The following is a 13354-nucleotide window of genomic DNA, read 5'->3' on the forward strand; positions in this document are numbered from 1 at the left end:
AGTTTACGTATCGACGTACTTCAAGAAACCGAGTGAAAATGAAAAAAACGAAATTGAAAGGTTCGTTTACAACAAAAGATAAGATAAAAACTATCAACAAATCAGGCACATTTCTGCTTACGTCTATATCATTGTTATTTTCATTTTCCGAGAAGAGAATTTCAGTTTATGTTTCAGTCATTGTCGCTAGCACCATGGAAGTTAGCATTAAGTAAACCGTAAATAGTTTAGTTGCAGACGACAGAATCAAAAAATTGTAAACTCACCTCAGCCTTACATGTAACTCAGTTTGAAATTATTATTTCCACCGAGTAGAGTACTGTTTGAAACAGTTCTAGTTTGTGTCCTAATTCGTCCTATGTGGTGTAGGTTAATATAATTCAAAAGTTCGAAATCTATCAGTTTTTTTCTCGTATTCAAGATACAAAAAATGTGACAGGCGTCTGCTGCAGCTTTGACAACAAATAGTCCAGAATAAATACCCGGATGTTGAACAGCGCCACCTGCGGCTATGTCGCGCATGTTACTGTGCTATGTATTATGCATGTATACGGGCCTGTAATACTATTGAAATCATATACTGTCACTGATATGTTTCTATCTATACAAATAGTATAAACATAGTATATTTTTCATTAATATATAGGCCCGTATATACATATGTACATGTATATAGATAGTTATCAATGAGTTTAAAATGATATTTGATTTACCCATGCATATTTTGTGTTTGTTTGTTTGTTTGTTTGTTTGTTTGTTTGTTTGTTTGTTCGTTCATTCATTCATTCATTCATTCATTCATCCATTCATTCATTCATTCATTCATTCATTCATTCATCCATCCATCCATCCACCCATCCATCCATTTATTTATTTATGTAAGTATTTATGTATTCATTTATGTATTTATTAGTAACATGGTTCCTTGGCTCCCTGTGGTTGTACAGGTATGCAAGTAAATCTTTGAAATGTCTTGGGCTTGGAAATGTGTTGTATTATCGGAGAGGCAATTAAGGAAGAGTAGTCATATAAGACATTGCAAAAATGTTGTATGATATGCAGCCACTATAGAAAATATTATAATTGTCTACGCTGCCCCTTAAAATATCTGTAGTATTTTTCGATCTACACAACTGTGTAAATCCAATCACATCAATTATTAATCAGAAACGTGACTTGAAGTTGCCTCCAAGCAATTTACGACGGTCATTAAAGCCCACTGCCAGCTGTTCTCCAGACACTCAATGTGCTAATTACGTTGTAAAATCATGAAATTGAGGTTAACGAACGCCAGGTATAATGAATGATGTAATTTGATGTGACGTCACGTAATGACCTCGTTTCACCTACTCAAAGTACGCCATTCATTTTATCAGGTGGTGAGATCTTGAAATCACTGAACTGCATAGAAAGGGTTATCGTTTACTTTACACCACGAGTCACTTGTGAATTGGACAGTAGCCTGTTTATAAAACGTAGTAGGAAATGAAACATGCTCAAGGGAAATATTATTTTTTTTAAATAAAGCTAATTAATTCTACGATGATGTATTAATGATAAACAAAGAGGGCCCACCAAGATAGATACATGACCGCCTCTAGATAAACATTAACAAAAAATAAAGGAAATATATTTACTTTCTTTTATTATAAGTACCATGAATCAGGCATGCAGTTCATTGATGTAGTATAGTTAATGGGCGTGATAGGACAGACACGCTAGAATCACAGTGTCACTTCGGAATTTAATTTCTGTGCACGTACGAGTTGAACCAAATATGTGAACACTGGGGTTTACATGTAGTACTATGAACAGATTGAAGCCGTACATGTACATTTTGTATGCATTCTTCTATTCTTTAATAATACGTTTTTATACATCTAGATATTGGAGAGATGATATGATTTGTGGCACATTCTGGCCAGTAGTACTAGCACCATTTACATGTACTATAGTTCATCTATCTATGACTGCATGGTCTAAACAACTCACAGCTTATCTAACTTAATGTTCTTGATTGTTCCAACACCCTACCTAGTACCTGGGTTGCATGACTATTAGTATTACCACATATGTTCTCTCACCAGTTACTTAAAGGGTAATGACTTCTGAATATCATTATATTATACACTTATCCTTGAAACGGAATGGTAGTTAAAAGAAATCAACAAAAAGGGATAATGAACCAAAGAATTGACAAATTAACTCTCAAGGTGAGCCCTTGATATCAAGAACGGGAATATAATCAATTTACAAAAGTAATAATGCGCATATTTTCATACAACAATTGTGCTCAATGTCATCGTTTGATTGTATACTGTCTGGCATTGATACTGTATTTGTAAACTCCATACTTGTTTCTTGTTCATTTTTTTTATTGAGTCCCCGAATGAAAATAGTTCCATCGTATATATATATCAATACAAATGCTAATTTGCGGTTACGTAAACCAGATCAAGGTCAATGTCATTGCAAGTCCGACTTGCCAATATTATAATTAATTTCCCCCCCACGAAATTATTTCTTCTTCTTCTTCAGATCTTGATTTTTTCCCCTTGAAATTCCAACTCTAATGATTGTTTTCAAAATAAACAATATCATAATTTGTGTCAGTGGTAGGATATATGTTGTTGGCTGGTAGCAGTAGGATTTGGAATTGGTGGCAGCTTGTGGGATCATGCCCAATCACAAAATAATGCAAAGTTGGATAAAAAATGAGACTAACTGTCTGCAAGCAGGACTATGATATCATATGCATATGTAATATGTACACATTATGCAAAAATCACATGCTCTCCATAGATGATTCGCCGAATGCATGTTACATATATTTCTAAGAATATATTCTATTTTAAAAGCCGCCCCCAGCACATTGCTGTCGATTAAGTGTACATGAATAATATGTAGAAATCCATCGAACTGTCTCATATCACTCCTAGATATTGAAATTATGGGAATCACGGTTAACGCTGTTTAGTGCATACGTCTTGCAATACAACAAATACAGCGTTGTAGCTTGGAGGTAAGGACATGGAAGTAGGAAGGACCTTCCTGCCTCCGTGATCATTGTAGAATTACTTGTAAAGATACAGTAATACGTCTATAACAAAGGATGTTAAACTGACCGTACTATGCAGATTTGAACACAGTGATCCGATTTATTCATCTACTAGGTTTCATTCGTGGTCAATTTTCAACTTGTTGCCATGGCAACTATTCAACTGAAATAAATGATGGTGACACTAGGATATATTATCATGATCAGATCATATTTTATCCTCGGATTGTATTTATTTCAAATCAGACGAACTCTGTGGCGTTCGATCGATCTTTGGCTTATGTTCAGAGTTTGAGATGTTGTTTTTGCCTAAATACATAAACAGGACTCTATCAACACATATATATCCCACAATGTAGCTCTGGAAATATGCACGCCTAGTCTCCGTTCCAGGAGACGTGTCGGAGTTCTCTGAACCGCATATTTCCAGAGCTACCCTCTATGTAGTTGCAATAACTGTAGCGTTATGGTTTCATTTCTGAGGTTTTTTTACCCATTTCAGGGGGTGGCAATTTATTATTTTTATTTTTAGTACAAACCCCAGAACGATAAAAAGCTATGAAGCAAAAAAGGAAAAAAAAACAATGCAAACAAACAAACAAACAAACAAACGTTGCAATTATTGCATACCTTCTGTGTATTTATGTATTATGTTGGCAAAACATACTCGACTTGGTACTTGTTGGTTCAGAAGACCATTTCCAAAATCATCTTCATATTTGAAAGCCAACAACTTGTCTCTAGGCCGGTGACGAATATATCTAGAGACCTCAGTCGCTAATTTTATCTTTGTTTATTGATATTATCATTATTGAGATACATTAATATTAGTACAATATTAATATCATACATATAATATTACAGGACAAAAGATGTGATAATTTCAATGGCAAGCTCTGAAATTCCATGAAAATGTATCATTCTTAGTCTAGCTGAATGACTTTTTGATAATAATAATTTCTAAAAAATGAGAGAATAAGAAGCAGTATAAATAATAGTTTAGAGAGAGAGAGAGAGAGAGAGAGAGAGAGAGAGAGAGAGAGAGAGAGAGAGAGAGAGAGAGAGAGAGAGAGAGAGAGAGAGAGACATAAACACACACACGTACACACACCTTTGGTTGTTAATTAATTGACGTTACCTAGTATGAGACTTACTATAAGTTATATTAAACTCTACAGTTTACCGATGTTTGTAGGACATATCATTCATATTCTTGACATACAATCGTTTTGAAATGATAGAGTGAAAAATAAAGTGGTGTTTTTTGTGAACCTCACACACACACACACACACACACACACACACACACACAAACAAACAAACAAACAAACAAACAAACAAACAAACAAACAAACAAACAGTAACAAGAAGAAACAACTCATATATCAATCATTACTGAACTCAACACACACTAGCAGAGTGTGGTATGATGGCACAATTCATTGTGAAAAAGAAATATGAAAAATAAAGGCTGACATTGACAATTGATCAAGAGGAGCATAAAAAAAATACAAGCAACTTTCATCTGCTGCATGGAACTACTGCCATACTGCTGGAGGGTACAACACATAACAGTGTTTCTTTAAAATACCGCAAGATCTACATAATTTATAGATTCAACGCACAACCATAGACCATTGCCAAATGCCAGTGGTAAACATTGGCACTTACGCGTGTGTGTACGTGTGTAGGGTCATATTTAGGTCACCTGATATCTGTGAGGTCACCGATCACGTGACTGGTGTTTATAAACTGCGCCATTGCCATTTAGTGTTGTGCACATCAAAATAATTTTGTTTTGTCGTTGCTAAGCGGTAAGTAACCAGGGCGTCTCTATGGTATTGCTGTTTGCAAGGTTAACACGTACAATTGAAGTAGATGTTGTTGTTTTTGCTCTAAGAGCTGGAAAACACGATGCATGTCATAAATTATATTCGAGCTAAGTTGTTTACAAATGTTTATGGAATTATGATGTAATCGCGAGATGTCACTCTTCAGTGTTTTGTCTACTCTTCGTGTTTTCCCCCAAGATCGTGTTTATCTGTAATACCCTTCATAAGTCACTAGTGACACCTAAGTTATGTACAATCGTGCCGTCTATGCTTTCCCTATGAAAATAGATCATAACCCTGATCTGCTGACTACAGACAAATCTGACACATATTCAACGTACTTACGTAGGGTACATGATGATGTGAATCGATAGATTATTGATTGATTGATTGATTATTTGATCGGTTGGTTTATTGGTTGTTTAATTCATTTTTGTTCATTGTGAACAGAAGGTTGTAAAAGTGTATATGTACATACGTGTGTGTGTGGTTGGGGGTGTATGACTGTGTGCAGTGTCTGTATACACGTGGTTTGTAGTATATTTGTTGTATTTCATGAAATATTACATATATACAGAGATACACCATACCATAGACAACATCCAGAAACAAGCAAAACACTAAATTACTGTATCAAATCCAATGATAGGACTGAACTAAGACAATTTTCAAAGCTGCTGGCGATGAGCTCGATCATCATTTGAACTCGTTATTTCTTTTGAGTTTCTTGAAAGTTATAATAGTTTAAATTTTTGAATTTTCACTATGTCCCTCGAGGGAGTGTAGCAGAAATTTAAAAATTTAAAATGTCAGTTTAATAGTGGAATAGTGTAGAGATAGCTGTTCTCAAGTCTACAGGTAGGCTAATTTCAAACACGTACAGTTTCAAAAATAAATGGTTTGCAACAACTTTTCTTTTTCTCCAAAGTTTCAAGATCTGAAGTATATTTCCAGCATGGCGGCAGGGTTTGCAATGCGAAGCATGTCTAAGGGTGTGAAATCCATGATCAACATCTACAACATGGACATCTACAACCCAGCATCTACACAGGCTATCTTGAAAGCCGTCAACGTCATGCATGATGATCTCAACGATGTCGAAGTCCAGATAAACGGCATAATGGAGGTGGGAAATGCTAGAGAAGATGCGACGTTACAGATACATCATAGAAGTTTCACCGGTGCTACGTCGGTCATCAAGGAATCTCTGAGTCAGCTCAGCAATATTGTGAAATTAGCAGGTGTATTGAAGGATGGATCTAAGGAAACAACAGAGTGTATGAATTGTTTGGTTGATAGCGTTAGGAGACAATTCAATAATGGTTTTGACCAAGCACGAGATAGCTTTAATGCGTTACGCACTAAAGTAGATACAACTCCTAGGTTAAGAGAGTCTGCAGTAATCAAGAAAATAATGGAAGAGATTGGAGATGTAAGTACATTGGTAATTGTTTTCATATCGATACCTTAGTCTGCAAGGTAAGCCTTGATTGGGGCGCCCTCGTACATCAGTCAACCCCCTTTGAGCAAACTGATGAGGGCGGGGGTCAACAGACATATCTTGCAGTCTATTACCTATAGTGATGAGTGAAATTAAATATTTTCATTTGTTCATTTAAGTTAAAGTGTAGGTAAATAACAAAACAGTGGAATTTCAGTGATTGAAAAACTACATTCATTTGAAAGTTTGCTAAAAGCAGAACTGAAACTTTCGTCCACACAATTAATTGTGGACCAACTCCAAATGTCAGACTGGTGGACAAATTCACAGTGTGTGGATATGAAAGCTTCGGTTTCACTTTCACAGAATTTCAATGTGTGTGTAGTCTTTCAGTAGTGAAAATGATGTTAACTTTGAAAAGACGTTAAAATTTACCAGAATTGCAAGGTACTTTAAACCAGTGTTCCTCTCCCCTCTAATTTATGGTACAAAGTAAAGAAATATGAAAATCTATGCATAATTTGTCAGATTTACTCTCTCTGTTATCAAAGATCCGAAAGCTTTAACCCAAATCCTGCCACAGCCATGGACTTGACCTGATGAGGGTTCATAGTAAACACAGATTACTTGCTTTCTTTATGCAATGGAAAATTTTTACTTCATTTTTGTTCTTTAATCTAGAATATGGTTGGTGCTGAAGTACATGAAGATAGACAAGAAAGATTAAACTGTCTTGATAATGTCAGAGAAGGACAAGTGGCACTTAACAATGCAGTTGATGACATTTACAATGACCTTGACTGTCCACAAGAAGAACAGCAGCAACTAAGACAAGTACGAAATGAGGTGAGAAAGAAATTTGAACAAAATTGACCCCAGTATTAAAACCAGATATAAAATTATGAGGGGTTTTATTCATTCCATCATTAAAACAAGCGTTACACTCATGTGCATATGTAAGTGGCCATATGGATGAGGTATTTATTTTAGAATTTCAATTTATAAGACAATTTTATCATGGCTGCTTACATAAAAAATCAATGTGAATCAACACTGACCTAGTCTGTGTTTGTAACTCAATACATCACAAAAACTAAAAAAACGTGTAAAAAAAGTTTGGTACTGTATGTACAATATGCTAATTAACATACCATAACATTGGTTTTTCCAAAATTCTCTGTAGACAGACAGACAGACATTGATGCACCATTCTCACAAACCAGAGCTGTTATTTCTTCTGTGACACTTGCCAGTGTGTTTTGGACGATGCCGTAAAAGAGGCTGTGGTTTATGTATATTAATTGTAGTAAAAAAGTGATAGGAATTCAAACTATCAGATGTGCTTCAGTGTCATTGTCATAATTTCTTTTATATGATACAAAGGTATATTACATTATATTTCAGATGTTCTTTACTACAAAGATGTGGGATATGGTATTTTACTTTGGTCATGTCTTGGCATTTGTAGTAACACTTGGTGTAAGTGTCAACAGGGCTGTGTAGACCAAGTCTTCCTAGCAGTGTTTACATTTATCAAGTCTAACAGCCAGAATTTCTGTCAACTACCATCAAATGGCATGAACGGATCTTACCACACTATTGCTTAAATGTGAGGAAACAGTCTTCAAAGGACAGAATTTGTTTATGCTTTCAGAAGAACTTTTGTTAATCTTTGTGATTCTACCAAATCAAAGTGACAATGGAATGTTGAAAATTGTGACACATTTTATCTTGTGTAGTTGAATTGACAAAGTCTCTAATATAGATTAACATAACAATAGAAGAAATGTCTGATAGCAGATGAGCAAGATTCTCATTGGCTGTTTCAAAACTATAGCTTGCCATCAAACCAATCAGCAACCAGCTTTAATATTGAAGTCTTTGAGCTATACTTTTAGAACAATACAATGATTCTGATTGGCTTATATCAACTTGCATATGTGTTGTGTGTATCACATTTTGACTTGACCTATTCATCCAGTGATGTATGAGTGTATTTCATCTAAGATACAGTGTGAATGGTGGAAATAATTTCACAGCAAAAAAATAACCAAAATCCTGATTTACTGAGACATTGTATCATGAGGATATAGTTGTGTTTCTTTGTGTACAGTTTTGAAGTAAAACTGAAAAACATTCATGTAAATGTTTTGAGTTTTAAGTTTTCAACATCAATCATTGAATGCTATGAAAGACCAATCAATTTAACAGTTTAATGGACACATCATTTTACAAAATATCCTAAATATCCAGAATAAAATATCCCACACAAGATATCCCGCAAAAATATCCCACACAAAATAGTGTATCCAACACAAAATATCCCACACAAAATATCATAAACAAAAACAATGTTGTAGATACATACTAATACTATATTAAAATAATTTTAAGTGCAGAAGTGCTTGTATAAAGAGATTTTATTTCATTTTGTGAAAATAATGACATTGATACATTATTAGGAATATGTATGTGGTGGAAGGAATAACTTCCTTGATGTGAGGGAAAGGAAGAATTTTCCTTGTTACAGTAGTCATTATGATTAAAGAGAGTACAAAGTAGAATAGAATACATGCTAGGTTTCCAGGGTTGTCTAAGGAAATTGTTTTCTTTCTTTTAATCTTCATTAGACTGTTAAGTGTCTTGAATATTTAAAGGGCATATTCTGTACATAGAGAAAATATGGCATATTCTGTACATAGAGAAAATATGGCATATTCTGTAGAGAAAATATGGGATATTCTGTAGAGAAAATATGGGACATTCTGTAGAGAAAATATGGGATATTCTGTAGAGAAAATATGGGATATTCTGTAGAGAAAATATGGGATATTCTGTAGAGAAAATATGGGATATTCTGAAGAGAAAATATGGGATATTCTGTAGAGAAAATATGGGACATTCTGTAGAGAAAATATGGGACATTCTGTAGAGAAAATATGGGACATTCTGTAGAGAAAATATGGGACATTCTGTAGAGAAAATATGGGATATTCTGTAGAGAAAATATGGGATATTCTGTAGAGAAAATATTGGGTATTCTGTAGAGAAAATATGGGATATTCTGTAAAGAAAATATGGGATATTCTGTAGAGAAAATATGGGATATTCTGAAGAGAAAATATGGGATATTCTGAAGAGAAAATATGAGTAGAGGATGGATGGGGGGTAGAAGTGGAGGTGGAGATGGGGAGGAAAGCAGTGGTGTAAACAGACAGAAGAACTAAAGATTACTTTGAGTGGAGCAGCACTGTTTTTATATGTATTAAAATGATCATAAAATATTAATATAACAAGGTTTTAGCAAAGTGTCATGTATTGAATTTAATTTTGACATTGAGTCACAATACCAGTAATGTAAAATAAAGTGATAAAATTTAGACACAGGTGTGTGATTCCAAATTTTTACATCAATTCAATATACAAAAGTGTGATTTGGAATGAAGTGGTAGGTACTTTATAAACTCCAGGCACAGGTGTGTGATTCCTTCTCTTCATCTCTCTCTCTCTCTAGAAGTGTGTCTGGTAAAGCTTCTATTTCCACATTTTTATGTCATAAACAAACTACATTACTACAGTACACACAAGTGAACAGATTTATGATAAACGTTATGTGCTAGTTGTGTTTGTCCTATACCATTGATTTGATTGACTTACTTCCAAGACTACATCTGATACTAGGATTTGATTTAGGGACAATCACATGATGACGTCACTCAAGCTGAACACTGAACCCATGAGGGATGGCCTTCAGTGGACATCTTGGGAGACAATTAAGTGTTTATATGCTTAAAGAACTATCCAGTATACATAAAGATTATTATTATTATTGTTAAGTTATTGTTATTATTAAGCTCAATAAATAACCTTTGTTCAGGGAGGGGGTCTGGCATCAGTGCAATTGCCGAACTTCATTTTTGCACTTCTAAACAAAATTTCAAACTTTTGTTTATTGAGCTTATGTTGCATTGTGCAATCGTCCTTTACATTACTACAGTACACACGGAAACAGACTTACAACAAACATTGTGTTTGGTAGTTGTGTGAACTTACTTCAGAAACAAACAGCCGATATTGTTTGATTATATTACCATGGTATACACACATATAAACAGACTTTGGAAAAATACTGTAAAACTGGAACTTCCATAGAGACTTATTTTTGCCTATTTCCCTAGAAAACAAAACACGCATTTTTTAAAAAAAATTAGTGACTAAAATGTCTTCCTGTATATGAACACAATGTACCAGTAAATATTAGTCTAGCTGAAGACTAAAATTGTAAAATCTTCTGGAGGTGAATTTATCTACTGTAGGTTTGCAGATATTGTGTGCATTAGTTGTATATCAATACCATTGTATGCAAACTACAGCTGATACTAGGATTGATTTACACATCAATTACTTGGGTGATAAAATACATTGTAAATCAATTACCACAAGCTTGCCTCGGTTTTATCCTTGTCATGTCATTTGTACGCATTTCTGTTTTAATGCTCTCAACTGAGCTGCAGCGAACCACTTGATTAACTGGCTGGGTTTGCTTGATAGAGATCTCCCTGGCACAGCTATTGTTCACACAGCACTCTATATACAAAAAATTACTTCTTATTCATTTTATTAAAAACTTGTTTCGACCTCAGAATTGATGAATCCAATGTTCACACCATTGTAAAGACTAGACTGGCAAAGTTGAGGGTTTTTTTGTTACCTAAAAATTCTGTGATTTTGTCTGTGCAATTTTGCAAAAGTGAAATCTATCGTGATCGATGTCACATAGTCATGCAAGGTTTCAGTCATGCTAGATGTCACTTTTTCATTTGTATTAAAAAAACAGAAGTTTGAGATGAAAAATAAACCTAAATCCAACTTTTCCTGTATATATATATATATATATATATATATATATATATATATATATATATATATATATATATATATATATATATATATATATATATATATATATATATATATATATATATATATATATATATATATATATATATATATATATATATATATATATATATATATATATATATATATATATAGTTTTGGTAGTACTGGAACTCTTTCTTGGGTGTAACTCGGAGTTTCACGCATATTGCGATCATCACACACTCTCGAGTGTCTGATGATCGCAATATGCGTGAAACTCAGAGTTACACCCAAGAAAGAGTTCCAGTACTACCAAAACTATTACGCTCTGCCACTGCGGTATAGAGCACTGTCTTAGCAGATTGATACTCACCGATATATATATATATATATATATATATATATATATATATATATATATATATATATATATATATATATATATATATATATATATATATATATATATATATATATATATATATATATATATATATATATATATATATATATATATATATATATATCTGACTAAAATTGTGCGAGACATCTGCTTGAAAATGATATTTGAAAAACTCTGTTACATGTAACCATGGTAACCACTAATAATCATACAATATGTACAAGTCTGGTAATGATTCTATCATCTTACAGTCACATGTTGCTTAAGGCAACACTATCAGCAACTGGAACATTTTCTTGAAACTATTTTGCTAGATTAAATGACTTCCTTATAATATCTTACACTCTGAACACTATCATGGGCATTGGTGACGCTTGGTGTGAGACAGGAAAATTCAAAGAGAAAAAATAATGGCAAACAACAGAGGATACAGTAATTTACCTTGGAGGTAGAAGATACCTCCATACACAGAGGTCTATTCAAATTGCAAGATTTGCTGGTGGCAACAATTCCAACAAGCCCATCTTACATATTCAAAAGTAACTGAACGATGATTGATGTAATGTATCACAACATACCTCCATACACAGACGATCAATCCAAAACACAGGTCAGGTACAGGTAAAGGTCAGGTCAGGTCAGGTGTCAGCAATGTAATATTTTGATTCACATTGGGATCCAATGATCCGTCATTTGTTTTTATTCACAATATTTATTGATTTTCATGGCAAATCTCACTGTCTTTTTTTTTCAGTTTCCACTGCGATATTACACTCGCTTGTCAAATATTGACATTTTTTTCAATACATACTATACCATAAATCCAGGAATGACGCAAATATACTCATCTTGGTATGCCATGATGCACACACACACACACACACACACACACACACACACACACACACACACACTCATTCACACACAGACTGCATACATACACATATATATTTACAACACACACACACACACACACACACATGCATACATACATACATACATACATACACACATACACACACATACATACATACATACATACATACAGACATACAGACATACACATACACATACATACACATACATACACACACACACACATACATACACATACACATACCTGCATTACATACAAGTACATGTACTGACGATGCAAATGATTCACACAGTGCAGTAATAATTTGATATAATTTTTATTGACACAGAAAATGTATCATTATTCACTTGATTATTGCACCAAGTTATTTCCCTGAACAAGTGTGTACTACATGTATTAATATTTACACCTACATAAATTGGAATAAAATTAACTTTAGGACTTTACATTCACCATGTTTTCCCCAGTACACACACACAGTTTTCCTCACAAGAAATTACAGCATTGTATGAAAATTGTGTAAGAAAGAGTACATTATTATATTCATTGTTTTCTGTTACCTATACATGGCACAACCACTCTATAAAGGCATAGGCAGAACTCTGATTATTAGATGAAATCATAGAGTGGAACCCACTACTCTATAAAGGTCTGGGTAGAACCCTGATTATAAGGAAAAATCATACGATGGAACCCACTACTCTATAAAGGTCTGAGTAGAACCCTGATTATTAGGTGAAATCATAGGGTGGAACCCACTACTCTATAACAATTTTTACCATGAAATGATTCCAGTGACAATGCCTACACAACATCTGGTCTATAGTGTAGTACTCAAGGATAACATTTGGTAGTTCTCCTT

The 13354-nt window shown here is 33.8% G+C and overlaps 1 protein-coding gene across 1 annotated transcript; it reads left to right on the top strand.

Annotated features, from left to right (window-relative positions):
• Positions 1-4804: 4804 nt before the first annotated feature.
• Positions 4805-9765, top strand: LOC144449331 (uncharacterized). Its single transcript, XM_078139853.1, has 4 exons — positions 4805-4872; positions 5819-6322; positions 7013-7177; positions 7736-9765. The coding sequence occupies exons 2-4, from the start codon at positions 5846-5848 to the stop codon at positions 7832-7834; spliced, it is 741 nt and encodes a 246-aa protein (XP_077995979.1). The 5' UTR covers positions 4805-4872; positions 5819-5845; the 3' UTR covers positions 7835-9765.
• Positions 9766-13354: the final 3589 nt, after the last annotated feature.

This window comes from Glandiceps talaboti, chromosome 18 (genome assembly GCF_964340395.1).
Source record: "Glandiceps talaboti chromosome 18, keGlaTala1.1, whole genome shotgun sequence".
In the NCBI taxonomy this organism is placed as follows: Eukaryota; Metazoa; Hemichordata; class Enteropneusta; family Spengelidae; genus Glandiceps; species Glandiceps talaboti.

What these genes read in the sequence shown, in the direction of transcription:
- LOC144449331 (XM_078139853.1), top strand. Translation starts at nt 5,846, where the DNA reads ATGGCGGCAGGGTTTGCAATGCGAAGCATGTCTAAGGGTGTGAAATCC. An exon ending in TAATGGAAGAGATTGGAGAT is followed by an intron (nt 6,323 to 7,012) that starts GTAAGTACATTG and finishes TCTTTAATCTAG; the next exon opens with AATATGGTTGGTGCTGAAGT. An exon ending in TAAGACAAGTACGAAATGAG is followed by an intron (nt 7,178 to 7,735) that starts GTGAGAAAGAAA and finishes ATTATATTTCAG; the next exon opens with ATGTTCTTTACTACAAAGAT.